The sequence below is a fragment of the Lipophrys pholis genome (genome assembly GCF_963383615.2).
Source record: "Lipophrys pholis genome assembly, chromosome: 21".
Lineage (NCBI taxonomy): Eukaryota > Metazoa > Chordata > Actinopteri > Blenniiformes > Blenniidae > Lipophrys > Lipophrys pholis.
This window is the reverse complement of record NC_137649.1, coordinates 6,355,902-6,370,226: the sequence shown is the minus strand read 5'-3', so window position 1 is coordinate 6,370,226 and position 14,325 is coordinate 6,355,902. Positions and strand designations below refer to the sequence as shown.

The 14,325-nt window shown below is 47.0% G+C and overlaps 2 protein-coding genes across 5 annotated transcripts in view; one reads left to right on the top strand and one right to left on the bottom strand.

Moving 5' to 3' along the window:
* The first annotated feature begins 255 nt into the window (after positions 1-255).
* l3hypdh (trans-L-3-hydroxyproline dehydratase) lies at positions 256-2,856 on the top strand. Its single transcript, XM_080490251.1, has 6 exons — positions 256-351; positions 1,314-1,791; positions 1,891-2,060; positions 2,160-2,282; positions 2,392-2,529; positions 2,685-2,856. The coding sequence occupies exons 2-6, from the start codon at positions 1,320-1,322 to the stop codon at positions 2,808-2,810; spliced, it is 1,029 nt and encodes a 342-aa protein (XP_080346377.1). The 5' UTR covers positions 256-351; positions 1,314-1,319; the 3' UTR covers positions 2,811-2,856.
* Positions 2,857-3,376: 520 nt separating this feature from the next.
* Positions 3,377-14,325, bottom strand: part of daam1b (dishevelled associated activator of morphogenesis 1b) — a 55,257-nt gene continuing 44,308 nt past the window's right edge. For 3 of the 4 annotated variants that reach the window (XM_080490400.1, XM_080490402.1, XM_080490401.1), the window contains 13 exons: positions 13,669-13,989; positions 12,358-12,465; positions 11,563-11,592; positions 11,249-11,343; positions 10,890-10,974; positions 10,343-10,449; positions 8,882-8,970; positions 8,572-8,740; positions 8,320-8,427; positions 7,532-7,592; positions 7,311-7,442; positions 5,546-5,716; positions 3,377-4,571 (listed from right to left, as the gene is read on the bottom strand). In XM_080490400.1, the coding sequence (XP_080346526.1) occupies positions 4,359-4,571; positions 5,546-5,716; positions 7,311-7,442; positions 7,532-7,592; positions 8,320-8,427; positions 8,572-8,740; positions 8,882-8,970; positions 10,343-10,449; positions 10,890-10,974; positions 11,249-11,343; positions 11,563-11,592; positions 12,358-12,465; positions 13,669-13,989 (1,689 nt within the window). In that variant the 3' untranslated portion in view covers positions 3,377-4,358. The remainder of the gene's footprint in view (positions 4,572-5,545; positions 5,717-7,310; positions 7,443-7,531; positions 7,593-8,319; positions 8,428-8,571; positions 8,741-8,881; positions 8,971-10,342; positions 10,450-10,889; positions 10,975-11,248; positions 11,344-11,562; positions 11,593-12,357; positions 12,466-13,668; positions 13,990-14,325) is intronic. The other variant, XM_080490403.1, reaches the window with a different exon arrangement.

Genomic DNA, 14,325 nt, shown 5'->3' with positions numbered 1-14,325 from the left:
TGATAAACAAATTTAAAGCAGAGACATCTATTTAAAGTGTAAAGTTACTGACAACAAAAGTACGTCTATTGAATATCAACTCAAAAAGAAAAGTAGATTACACGGAGTAAAATAAGAAGAGGCTGAATTGGGAATCCAACACAATGTTTGTTTTGTGTTTTCTTTAACAAAAGTGTGTGAGCCAGTGTTCAGGGGATATTTGTGGCAGTTGCTGCAGCCCTCCACAACAGAGGGGGGCGCTAGACTCTCATTTCAGGCTCTGCAACACGGCTGCACGTCCACACAAGGGAGAAAGAGCAAAAGAAACATCTGCTGGAACTCAAGTGTGGAGACAAAAACCTCTTCAGTCAGGTACATTTCTACAGCCACTGTCATGCATGTTACTTTAACGAAGGCGCTTGTTGAAACATGTACAGTTCTGTCATTTTCAAACTCTTCCTTAACTTTTTCCGATTTACAATTTCAACGAACTATCCCCCTCGACGTGCACTGGTGTATTGGATCAACTGGTATCCGTGCTAACTGGTGACTGACCGCCTTCTTAGTAACAACAGCAGTTAAAACAAAACCTGGCGAACACCTGAAGTCTCTTTGTTGAACTAACGTGTCAGGTCGTGACTGTCACTAAGCGAGTTCATCAAACGTCACCGAGGGGGCGGGGCTTTAACCCAGGCGACCACGGGCCACAGGTAGTGACTGACCAGTGCAGTGAAGAACCCTGAAAACAGCTGGAAACATCAGGCCCGCGGGCCAAAACCGGCCAGCAGGAGGCGCCAACCTGCAAAACCACCAGACATTTCACTGCATTTCGCACCAGAAGGCTTCATCAAGATGAGCTTCATGTTGAGATTGGAGTCATTTCTGGTGGTAATTGTTAAATAAGTGTTAAAATAAGTAAAACAAGATCACGTGGAGACCGATTCACTTTAAAATTTGACCTCATTTTTTTTAAAACTTTTTTTTTTTTGTTTAAAAAAGCTTTTCTTAAATGTCTTTTATGATTTCCTTTTGAAATGCTAATTCTTCACTGTTCTTTACTCACCTCCCTTGTAGCACTTTGATATTGCTTAAATGTTTAGTGCATTATAAATAAATATATATTATTATTAAAAGAAGACGTCTAAATCAGAAAATCTAATGTGTGTGATTATTTATATACGTTGATATTTGATCACGTGACTCAAAACATCTGCATCTTAATGTGCAGGATTATTTTCAGATTACCTCTTCAGCGTCTGTTTTGAAGCTGGGATACTGGTGGTGGTTCCGTTTCTTTTTCCAACCAAAGTTTATATTTTCAATCCGTGTTCCAGACGGAGATGCAGCTCCCACCTCACGAGGGCGCCGAGCTCTCCGTGGTGGACATGCACACCGGCGGGGAGCCTCTGCGGATCGTCCTCGGCGGCTACCCGCAGGTCAGGGGCGACAGCCTGCTCTCCAAGCGCCGCCACGTGCGGGAGCATCTGGACCACCTGAGGAAGGTGCTGATGTTCGAGCCGCGGGGCCACTACGACATGTACGGCGCGCTGGTGGTGGACAGCGAGCTGCCCGAGGCCGACCTGGCGGTGCTGTTCATGCACAACGAGGGCTACAGCACCATGTGCGGCCACGCCGTCATCGCGCTGGGACGCTTCGCCGTGGACTACAAGCTGGTGAAGGAGCCGCGCTCGCCGGAGACGCAGGTGAACATCCACTGCCCCTGCGGTCTGGTGAGAGCGTTCGTGGAATACTCGGCGGGGAAGACGGGAGGGGTGAGGTTTCTCAGTGTGCCGGCGTTCGCCTTCGCCACAGGTAGGAGACGGCGCTCATCCACTCCCGTGTCAGACAGAACCCCCCCCCAAAAAAAAAACCTCTTGTATTCACGTTTTGCACCAAATCGCTTCCCGCCAGATGTGACGGTGACGGTGGAGGGTTTCGGCGAGGTGACGGTCGACATCAGCTACGGCGGGGCGTTCTACGCCTTCGTGAACGCTCAGAGGTTCGGCCTGGACGTGAGCACATCCAGGACTCGAGATTTAGTGGACGCCGCCACGGCAGTGACCGACGCTGTCAAATCTCAAGTCGGTCCACATCCAAAGAAACGTGTTTAAAAAAAAAAATATATATATATATATATATATATATATAAATTCGTAGATTTCTTTGTTTGGGTCCGTTAGGTGAAGTTGCATCATCCGACTAGCGAGGATCTGGGCTTCCTGTACGGCACCATCCTCACGGACGGGGAGGACGACTACTCGCCTGAACCCACGGCGAACGTCTGCGTGTTTGCAGAAGCTCAGGTATTTTCACTCCTGGAAAACACGTTTTACGTTCCACGTCTTCCCATGAAGGACACATAGTTGTGATGTGGAGTCTGCATGTGGCTCATGGAACTGTCGGTGTTCCCAGGTGGACCGCAGCCCCACCGGCTCCGGCGTCACCGCCCGAGTGGCTCTTCAGTATCACAAAGGTCAAATCCAGCTCCACCAGGCCCGGACGTTTCAGAGCGGAGCCACCGGATCGCAGTTCAGGGGCAAAGCTGTCGAGGTGCGGGGGAAGGGGGAGGGGGCATATATTCTATCTGCTGATCGTTCCTGAGAGTCCAGAGCACCGTCTCCATGACGTGATGAGGCACAACGCTACATGGGTGTAAATCAAGAAGCCAACGAGTGTAAAAGGAGGTTTTGTTTGTTTCTCCCCAGGAGACGAAGTGCGGCGACTTCAAGGCGGTGGTGGTGGAAGTGGCAGGCAGAGCGTTTTACACCGGGGTGTCACGCTTCGTGCAGGAGCCCGACGACGAGCTGACACAAGGCTTCCTGCTGAAATGAGCTTCTTTTAATGGCCCGACAAATAAAATGCATCTTAAAGAAATCCAGGCTGTTTCTGTGTCCCTTCACGCCTCCTACAGGACACTCTGGGGTGAAAAGTAATTTCCGGTGTTTCAGATGAAGTGGTTTCCCTGTTAACTGGTGTCCCGACAGACGGAGCTGTCCTGATAAATGCCGTTTAACAACATTAACTATAAAGTTTTCAAGTGTCCTACCATCTGAGTCTTATTTTAATATACGCTGTTAGTGGCAGCAACAATGGAGATTGAAGGAAGTCAGTTACCATTTAACAGGGAAACCAGTTAATCCGAAACACCGGTACAATTCGCTAATGTTTACGACAGATTCATCTCCAAGACTCATGATTTTTAAACAAGTTGAACGTTCAAGAAATTATTTCAAGAGAAACTTTGCGAACGTCCAATCTAAATTGTACCTCCTGTTATGGCCTTTACTGACCACTAGATGGTGCCACAAGCCTGATCACCGTTGAAGCTTTTATTTACTTCTTTTACTCTGAATTACTGCGCACAGAATGACGAGCTGATGAACAAGGAAACAACTGAAACTGTCTTCTCCCATTTATTCTCATCAGGTCATCGTACAATGGAAGGCAGTATTTAAATTATAAAAGTTCAGAGGTTTGCTGACAGTGGATGGCTTCACACAAACTCAACCGGGTTCCAAATTAGTTTACTTTTATTTATATTGTGGTGTGAAGCCAGCCAGTGTGCAGGAAGCAGAAAGAGTTCATCAGTTCAAACAAGAAGAATTAGGGGGGGGGGGGGGGGGGGGGGGGGGGGGGGGGGCTGTACTGGTTGTAATGGCATTCAGCGTAGTGATGATAAATTCCTATGTGCATGTGGAAGAAGCACGCACCCTCATATACATGGATATATGTAATCTATGACATCAGTGTTCACACCAGCCCAGACCCTGGAGACCCCCACCCCCCCACCCTCACACACATTCAAATTCAACAGTTAAGGCCAGCTCTTAACAGGAAACTGTTCAGATGAACCAGACGGTGGTCGGATATAGAAATGCTGCACATCAATAAAGAAGGATAGAAAAAAAGAAAGGAAGAAGAATTGCTTCTGTACTGCCGTCGCCTGCAGTTAAAACCGCGTCTGCGCAACGTCTCGTCCTGGGGGGAAGTTCAGGTTCAGTCTCTCCATCTACAAAATCTGTCCGTACAAAATGGCCGCCGCTCGCCGCGTCCCTCCTGGACTCGTCTTCCTGTTTGGGGTTCAGGTTTCTCACCCTGCATAGATTCCACCGCGCGGCTCCCGTCGCCTCTCACGCCCGGCAGGGAACTCCTGAATCGTCTCTCTGGGAATTCACGGCGCCGCGTCTGCTTATCTTCCCCTTTTTCATTTTGGCTTCTGCTCCCGTTGCTTATCAAAATGAGAGGCGTTGTGCTGCGATGATGCGAGGCCGTGTTGTGTCTTGAAGCCGAGCCGGTGGGAGCGGGAGGAGGAATGTTGGTGTCACGCCGACCCGGAGGGGGGGAGGGGGGGGGGGGGGGGGGGGGGGGCTCGCCGCCGCTCAGAAGTTGAGCTTGGTGACCGGCCGCTCTCGGCCGGAGTCCGTGCTCTGGTTGTTGATCCGCTTGCGGTTCCGCTTCATCTTGGACAGGTCTTTGTCGAAGACCTCGCCGGACCGTAGCGCCGACACCAGGTCGTCGAACTCGCCGCCGTCGTCCTCGCCGTTGGCCTTCGCTTTGCGCGCCTTCCGCTCCTTCTCCCGCTGCTCTTTCAGCTGGCGACACAGAAACAAACACTCAGATCGTTTTCTATCTGTCGCACAACAAATATAGAAAGAAGTAACGATCTAGCAAAACAACTGAAAAAATATTTGGGGATTATTTTTTTTAGCGGCTTTTCAAAGACGTTTGATGGAAGAAAAAAACGTGGAACTATTAATTGGGACTAATAAAACATTCAATTTGTAAGGCACTTAACATTTACAAAACATCTCAAAGTGTTCCAGGTGAAGATTTCAAAATAAAAGCATAAGAAGAAACTAATAAGAAGATCAAATCAGATGAAAGCGGCCATCTTGAGGAAACTGAATTTGGACCGTTTGTAAAATGACAGTAAAATGAAAAAGGAACCTCATAAGACACAATATGAGAAATAGTTTGTTTTATTCTGTAACGATGAGTCTTTTTCTCGGAGGATAAACTCTTTGGGTTCACACTCCGTCTGTTTGATGGTCTGATGCTGCTTCAGCTTGAACAGATACAAACTTTTTCACCTCAAAAGATGAATTCAGGAGGATTTTGTTCGTTGCTTCATAAAGTCCATGTGCCTCCTCTCGGTATACTTTTCTTTTTGACCGATTCCTCTCTCTCTTTGCCCGACGCGCCGCCATTTTTCCTTATTCTGTATCTTGCAGACATTTTTAAATATTTTTTCTAAGATTAATTTAATTTAATTTATTGTTTTACTGGTCTGTGGTCATTTCTTTCTTTCTTCCTTTTTTTTTTTTTTTAAGATAAAAGAATTTCTAAATTGAAATGAATTCCAATCTTTTAATGCTTCAACCTAGTTGCCTGGTAATCGTTACTCTCTGATCCTAGTAGAACCGCAGCGTCACAAGAACCCCGACTCTGACCGGCAGTGACCTGCTGCGTCCCTAAACCGGTCCGAGGGTTTCTGGGGACTCTGGACGTGACGCAGATGCGGCAGAAGCCTCGTGGGTCGCGGCGGGGAAACAGTCTGAGCGCGTACCTGAGCTTCCATCTTGGCCCGGCGCTCCTCCTCCTCCTTGCGTTTGCGCATGTTCTCGTTCTCCTGCTGCGCCTCCACGAACGACTGCAGGAACTGGTCGAAGATGCCGAAGAACTCGTCGGGCTGCATCTTGCCGGCTTCCTCCCCGAAGTGCTTGACCGCCCGGAGGAACTGCGGGGGGGGGGGGGACACCGGATCACGTTCACACACCACTGTGTTTCACTCTGACTGTTTTACTGGGCGCTCGTTAGGTCGCCGCTCTTTGAAACCGGAGCGCGGCTCCAGCCGGCCGCCTTTGAAGGGCCACGTAAACCTTAAGATCTGACCGGCTCCTGATTGCAGCCGAGGTCTGAGGCTGGAGCCAGAGCCCAAATTAAGGCGGCGACAGGAAGCAGATGTGAGCTCACGCTGTGAACTTAGAGCCGTCGGAGCGGATCTGTGGCATAAACCGTCACATTTCAAAGGTGATGCTTGTCGGACTGAAAACAAGGTGCATGATTTCTCTGGTATTCAGACCAAAGAGACCGGAGGAATCTCTCTGGGCCTCGAGGGTCAGCAGGTTCTCTGCTCGAGTCCCGGCGATCCCTGTAAACACTGGGATATTGAACGGCGGGACGGCGTCAATGATTCACAGAGACTTAATGGCTGCCATGTGACCAGCGGTCAAAGTAGCATGCAGTGTGGGGCGAAAAACACACCCAACATTAAAAAAAAAAATAGAAAAAAGAAACCCCTCCTGGGGAAGGAAGACATAAATCTACTGTCTGAGAGTCACACTGCTTTGAAAGGTGAAGAGGCTCCTGCTAGGGAGACTTTTATGGAGCACAAGATGTTAATCGGAGGCATCTGGTTAGTTTATACTTCATAAACTGAGCAAATCTCAGGTCCTATGGCGGCAAGTTGAAGAAAAATACAATCTCCTTCACTCCTTTCTCAGAGTTGATGCACAGTTCTGCCTCAAAAACGCTCCTTCACTTTAATACCTGTGATGAAGACGTGATAGAATTCGCTCCAGGCTTGAGCTGCTGAGGCACATAAAGTCTCTTCCTCCTTCTGTTGCTTCAGTTTTCTGTCTCAAACGACTCAAATCACCTTGGAACTCTGCATTTATTCCACAAACAGATCACTGCACTGACTCTGAGCTTTTATCAATGTGTTTCTTAATATATGTATGAGAACACTCTAAATACTACTTTTTTTCTTTGACGACTGTGCGGCACCGTTTTATTGTTTCTACAGCATATATTTGTTTTTCTTCGTCTCTCCTCTCGGCCGGGTCATCATTGTAAACGAGAGCCCGACATTGTGGTTCTATGCGTGTCGTCCACTTTCTTTTTCTACTGCGACTTTTGCCTTTTTCATTATATTTAGTTTTTCACCACTGATTTGTTGTCTTCTATACACACTGGAAATGATTTCCCTTTGGACGACTGTACACACTCATATACAGTCGATGGCCTATTTTTAAATTTCACTCAATAAAGTTATGTAATCGCCGCTCACTGACGACGAGGCTGAATCGTTTGCTTCCTCTGACGTCGCTTTAATAAACCCTCACACAGCCGCGAGCTGCGGACATGGCAACCAATAAACAGTTGGTGGGGTGGCGGAAGGAAGCAGAACCTCTTCGCTCCTGCTGTTAGTTTTCCTCGCGAGCAGGACTGACGGGGTCAATAAGGCGTGTGGAGACAGCTGTGTGCGCGGGGGCAAATAGGACGCGGACTCTCGGACCGCCGTGTCCACAAGCGACAGTTTGGCTTCTTACCAGCTCTTTGGCCTCGGTGAGCGAGTCCTCCACGTCGGAGAAGCTGAAGCTGGCCACCGTGATGAACTGACTCACCACCGAGACAAACTTGTCCCCCAGCTCCTGCGGACGCTTCTTCTGGTACTCCAGCTCCTACCAGGTGAGAGTCGGGGGGAGGAGGTTGAGGAAGACACACTATGAAACTGTGGGGGGAGGGGGGGATGAAAAGCGAGGTTACTCACGCTCTCCACGCTCTTCAGGCCGCTTCGCAAGTTGCCGATGTCTTTCTCCATCTCAGTCATGCTGCAGAGGAAGCGTGACATGAAGTTACGTGTGCAGAGAAACAGCATTCATTCTGATAAAGACGATGTTTGACAGTGATTCCCAACATGAAATGTTTCTATCAGTGGAGTCGAACATAAAGGCTGTGGGTCAAAACCGGCCTGCAGGAGGCGCTAATCCCACCGACAAACTTCGAAGAAAACCTTGACACAACACTGAGACCTGAGCTGAGATATCAGTATCAAACTAGCATTGGCCTCAAAGCCATGCTGTCAGGCTGAGTTTGTAAAAACACCCAGAATGCAACAGTTTTTTGGGACATTTCACCCATTTCGAATTGGGCTTTATGTTGACATTGTGGTTATTTTCCATAGTAATCTGTGAAAATATAGACATTTTCATCAGGTAAACACTCTGCAACACAACAAAGAAAAACTTAAAAAGTTCAGATTTAAAGGTTTAATATGATAATATTTTACTTGTCCGGCCCACTCCAGATGAAACTGTGCTGCTTGTGGCTCCGAAACTAAAACAAGTTTCACACTGCTGCTTGAGAAAGAAGCACTTTTCTTTCATGACGCTTTGATCTCCTCAAATGTTGCATATCTTTATAGAACACCTGGATCCCAATGGAGTGAGAGGCGTTTCTCCATCCTGTGACCTCCCCCCCCCCCCCCCCCCCCCCCCCCCCCCCCGCCTCCCTGCCAAACCCTCCGGTGGAGATCCGCGGCTGCACAGCGTCACTCACTTGACCTTGGCTGCCTCGGAGATACTGCGCAGGTCCTCCTGGAACATCAGGACTTTGGGATATTTCTTCTCCAGGATTGTGATCAAGTAGTGCAGCAGGGTGATATTTCTGCAGATTGGAGCAAACGGTGGGAGGAAACATGCGAAGTGTTTATGACTCAGAGTTTCCACCTCCAAGATGTGACATGCACGAGTTCAATGGCTATTTTCTCTGTTGCCGAATGAGAAATGTACGGCTGGGAGCTGATCGTACTTGTCGATGCTGGATTTGGTATCGGCGATCTTGTTGAGCGAGGACATCTTGAAGCCGTAAGCGTTGCCCCTCTGCCCCTTGTTCATGTAGTTTCCGAAGGCCAACACCACCTCCAGCAGCTGCTTCAGGCTCCTGCTGTGGAGAATCTCCTTCGACGCCTTGGCCAGAGCTACAACACAAAGAGTGGATGGAAAACGACGCCACAGCTTCGGACAGAAACTAAACTTTCTCGCTTGAAATAACCGTTTCCATAACAGACAGATATGCATTCACATAAAAAAATGTTTTAGATCTTTCAAACATTCCCCACCTTCAACTTTGGGCTTGATCTCCGCTATCCTCTCTGCAAACTTCTTTTTGAAGTACAGAGCCTGAAGCCTCTGCTGGTAGTGGTTTATTCTGGACAGAGGACGAAGAGAATGAGCCAAAGATTCACAGAAACACTTAAACGTAATCAATTATAAACAGGACGATCCGTCAGTTCCAACGAAAGGCTCCGACACAGGCAGCGAGCGTAAACATTAAGATGGACTTAATGTTTATGATGTATATATAAGTTTCAGTTGTGGTAATGAAGCTTATTTTTGGCCGCGTTTGTGATATGAGCCTATAAACCACCGAGTGTGCAGCTAATAAATACCACAGTGACATCTGTCCTCCAGCCCATTCTGAGACAAAACAGTGGAAAACTACAAGAAGTCATTAAAACAGAACAGAAACATTCATAGAATTCTTCTTCTAACTCGTAGTTTTATTGTCAATATAATGCAAAAGTGGCGCTTCCTTCGGTTTCTGATCGTTTGCGTTGTAACACGTTTCCTTTGTTCACTTCGTCTCACAAGACTTTTGTTTACAAAACTGCAAATACTCTGATTACATTATTGCCTGTGTTGATTCACAAACACGATTCATACAGACGTCTATTGTTCCCTGCTAAGTAAAAACCTGTGTGTCGCTGCATTCATCTGCTCCAGGAGGAGACTAACGCTGAGTGAGCAGAACTGCAGAGAGACAGAGTGAGAGAGGGAGAGAGGAGAGAGAGAGAGAGAGAGAGAGAGAAAGAGAGAGAGAGAGAGACAGAGAGCGAGAGCGAGAGCGAGAGAGGAGAGAGAGAGACAGAGAGTGAGAGAGCGAGAGAGCAGAGATAGGAGAGAGAGGAGAGAAGAGAGAGGAGAGAGGAGAGAGACAGCGAGAGTGAGGAGAGAGAGACAGAGAGAGGAGAGAGACAGCGAGAGTGAGGAGAGAGAGACAGAGAGAGGAGAGAGAGAGAAGAGAGACAGCGAGAGAGAGAAGAGAGACAGAGAGGAGAGAGAGAGGAGAGAGAGAGAGAGAAAGAGGAGAGAGAGACAGAGAGCGAGAGAGCGAGAGAGGAGAGAGAGGAGAGAGAGAGGAGAGAGAGAGAGCGAGAGAGAGAGACACAGAGAGAGAGAGAGAGAGAGAGAGAGAGAGAGAGAGAAAGAGAGAGCGAGAGAGAGAGAGACAGAGAGCGAGAGAGCGAGAGAGACAGTGAGAGAGAGACAGAGAGAGGAGAGAGAGAGAAGAGAGAGAGGAGAGAGCCAGCGAGAGAGAGAGAAGAGAGAGAGGAGAGAGCCAGCGAGAGAGAGAGGAGAGACAGAGAGGAGAGAGAGAGGAGAGAGAGAGGAGAGAGAGCAAGAGAGAGAGGAGAGAGAGCAAGAGAGAGCGAGAGAAGAGAGAGCGAGAGAGCGAGAGAGCGAGAGAGCGAGAGAGCGAGAGAGCGAGAGAGCGAGAGAGAGAGAGAGAGAGAGAGTACCTGCTCATCTCATAGAGGAAGCGGTCAGGTTTGGCCATTCGGTCCAGCTCGTGTTTGTGCTCCTCCAGCAGATCCACGTCGCTTTTCTCAGGAACAAACTTCAGCAACTGACGAGGCAAGAAAACACTTTAACTTCTGCACTTCAAAGGATTTCCCTCTGAGTTTAATAAAATATATAATATTCTATTCTAACATATACAACACGTATTCCCTCCATCCATCTGGTTTGAAGCATGTTGGGTGTAACAAGCTTCAGGTGGCCTGGCGTTGAACCGGGAAGGTAAACGAACGCGTTGGACGCTCCAGTATTCAACTGTTTTTACATTTCTTTATTATTCTCTCGCCTTCATCTACTAGTTTTAGGACTTGTAGATGAACACGGTCAAATCTCAGCTTCACAGTTTCCCTTCACGCCGTGTGTGTCTGGGGCCACCACACCTCGTGACACATAGAGAATGAAAAGGTCAATCTATTGGCAGAGAGCACATCTAATCCTGAAGGGCTGTAGTATCTGCCACCGGAAATAGGAGTATAAAATATGCAGTACCTGCTCCAGCATGTCTTTGGGAAGGTCCTCTTGTTCGTCCATAGTTAGAATGGCTCTCTTGATCTCCTCATTTGAAAGCTTCAGTCTGCAGCACACAACAGAGGAGTTCAGATTAGAGATGCACCTATAAGTTTTTTTTTAAAAACCTTTATCTACTTGCCTATAGCGAGTACTGATACGTGTACTAATTAAATGTCAAAGAGCCTAAACTTATACTCCATATGCAAATTATATTTGGAATTGCATCACATAATAGTCTCCATACAGTATCGGACTTGCTCCCCGACACTGGTATCGGTCCATTCCTAGTAGATACCAGCAGACAGTGTATTCCACTGCGACCAGGTACTCCATCTTACCTCGACAACAGGATGTTGCAGTTCTGAGCTCGGCGGCCATCAATGACCGACAGCTCCTTGACTTTTTTGGAGGTCAGCGTGTCTTCTTCCTCTTTCTGTTTGACCAAGACGGCAACAATACATTACTTTTTCACCTTCATTCACATAACAAACACACAACAATGAAAAGTGACGGACACCCGCTGAGGAAACACAACATGAAGGCTTTGATAGGGAGTCACTCACATAATCCCAGCGTACTGGATACACAGACACACACACACTTGAGCAGGCACGACATTCAGTATGACGTATAAACGACTAAATGCACTCACCTGTTTGCTGCTATTGATCATTAAGAAGTCCTAAAACGCAGGCAAGAGGCAGGGAAGATGTAAGCAATCATTAGAATAAGTCAAGCAGTTACGTGATTGCAGCCAATAAGGAACAGACGGGCAAATGATTCGGAGCTCAGGTTCAGTAATGAAGTGAGCGGCAGCGCCGCGATCGATATGTGCTCGTCTGTCGCATGCTGTGCACACAAGACGTCCGTCTACCGAGTGGATCTGGTTTCGTCGCGTGCAACTTAACCCCCGTTTCACTTGTTTTCCGCAATACGTCCCTTCGCATCTCGTGTCTGTTAATGTCATGAATGTTACATTGCGTGTATTAAACATGCTAAAAAAAAAAAATCCCTGCTGCTTAAAGCATGAGTTGGACAAGAAGAACAAAGCAGCTGTCGACAGGTCGGGCTTTTGAGAAGGACATGCTCGTCTCTTTGTGCACAATGCTCGGATGACGTCTTGTAAACGACATTAATTACAAACTGAAGCCACAAGAAGAATTTAGCTGACTTTGCAGTTCACACATGCACTTTCAAACACATCCGACAGAACTTTCAGAACCACAAAAAAAAAAAGAAAAAAAGTTTAAAAAATGACAATCAGATGCAGTAAAGGCTTTTACAACGAACCGCGTAATAAACTAGCAGCTCCAGTCTTTTCTGATGTCAGACTGATAAATGACCGGACTTCTCTGCTAAACAACTCAAAAGTTTAAAAACGATTTTTAGAAACTTTGTCTGGACAGGAACATTTGGTGAGAGAGAAGAACTGCATGGTCCTCGGTACCTGCTGCCTCTGGTAGGCGGAGAACGTCTTCTCGATGTCCTCCAGGTCCAGGATTTTAAAAACCTTGGCATCGTCGACCTCCATCCAAACGGTGCCTTCCAGCTTGTTCTGCACGGAAAAAGAATCAGGCATCGTCAGTCTCCGACTCTAAACAGACCTCGCTTCTCACCAACCCTCTTCCTCTGGGAGACAGCTCAGCCATATATACACCTTTTATTTATGGTTTGATTTTTCATCAGAGAGACCATACAAAGGCCAATATTCACATCAAATTAAAACCCTCCAAACATTACACATATATACCATGTATAATAACACCCAAGATATGCTTGTTCTCACTTTCATTTTCAATTACATTCTAAACAAGTGTATTCTCACCCATCTATTTATAAAGATACACTCAACACAATCTATTTGTTCATTCTATACAATCAATATTTTATAGACGGGTAATTAAAGCAATTCTGGCCTCCGTGGACTATTATACACGACCCGTTTGTCCAACATCACAGAAATTTCTCTGCTTTGGTATAAAATTATATGTCATGGAAAGACTGACATTTTCTATGAGAATAATCAAATCAAACATCTGATGTTGTAACCTTGTTCCCTGCCACAAGTAATATTCTCATTAAATATTAGTCTGCTGTAGATTACCTATACAGTACTACAGTTCCCAAATAAAATGTGAAAAACGTGGAATTGAATAATTATTTGGAAATATTTATGAACTTTTCGCCAAAATGATGCCAGTTTCAGGCAAAGCCAGAATGTGTGGTAATGACTGGCTTCAGCTGAACCACAAAACCGCCAACAATTCATACGATACTTACGGCTTTTATAAAGGTAAAAATGCTTAGTTTGGTTTTAATTTCAAGTTGTGGTAAAAAAATTGGAAACATCTGATGAATGAATGAAGTTTAAATAAAGGTAGAATGAAAATAAAACACAAATGTGGAACGTACAGGAATTCCCCCTTTAAGCTACTTTTAATTTTTGCAAGTCAAATTCATACCAATCTCATATCACTACATGTTTAATAATGTGACACAAAGCGAGATCAATACGGCTGCGAGGTAAACAACAAGCGCTTTGTGAAGGAAGAGAGCTGCTGTTCTGGATCATATCTGATCACACAGCTGAAGAAGCTCATACTACTAATAAAAACCGACTAAAAATAATCAGAATAAACCTTGAGAAACAACTCCTGCACTCCTGATGGTAGGTTAACGACCTGTTTCTCCTTTATTTCAGTGTTTAAACCACTATTAGCTCCTGAACTACATCTTCATTCGTCCGTTTCGCTCTCACCTCTGCTAACTTGGACCAGTTGAAGGACTTGAGTGGATTGGACGGCTGAGGAATGTTCTTCCTCTTCAGGGACGGCCCCAGCGGCGCTCCCGGCGGCGGGGGGATGCCTCCGATGGGCGGGCGTCCGGGAGGAGGCGGAGGGCCGCCCGGCGGGGGAGGCGGCGGCGGAGGTGGAGGAGGCATCATGCCACCGGGAGGAGGAGGGGGAGGAGGAGGAGGCGCACACATGCCGCCTGCTCCTGGCAGGAGGGAGGGAGGCAAAGGGCCGCCGGGGGGGCCCGGGGTGAGGGGGGGGCCGCCGGGGACGACAGCTGCCTGCCTCTGCAGGGACAGACAACACCAGGAGGGTTGAGACTGAGCCAAGTTTCTAATGTTTCACCCACAACACAGGACACAGTCCTGGTCCTTCTGTGGATTCAGTGACGAGAACAAACCCTGTAGAACATCAGTGTTATTTCACTCAGGGACGTCGAACACATTTCACTTCGGGGGAAACCTACAGCTGAATTTCATCTTGAGTAGAACCAACTGGTTAAATAGTGCCACAATAACCTTTTGATTTAAGCTTTAAAGTTTTTCTCTGTCGTGGCAATTGTCATAACTAAAACCTCTTGGAAAAGAAATACACACATTAGATCTTCTGAACTATATTTTATA

Excerpts from the sequence above, each read along its gene's own strand:
- l3hypdh (XM_080490251.1), top strand. The coding sequence starts at position 1,320 with ATGCAGCTCCCACCTCACGAGGGCGCCGAGCTCTCCGTGGTGGACATG. Across the intron at positions 2,061-2,159 it reads CCGACGCTGTCAAATCTCAA|GTGAAGTTGCATCATCCGAC; the intron begins GTCGGTCCACAT and ends TGGGTCCGTTAG. Across the intron at positions 2,530-2,684 it reads TCAGGGGCAAAGCTGTCGAG|GAGACGAAGTGCGGCGACTT; the intron begins GTGCGGGGGAAG and ends GTTTCTCCCCAG.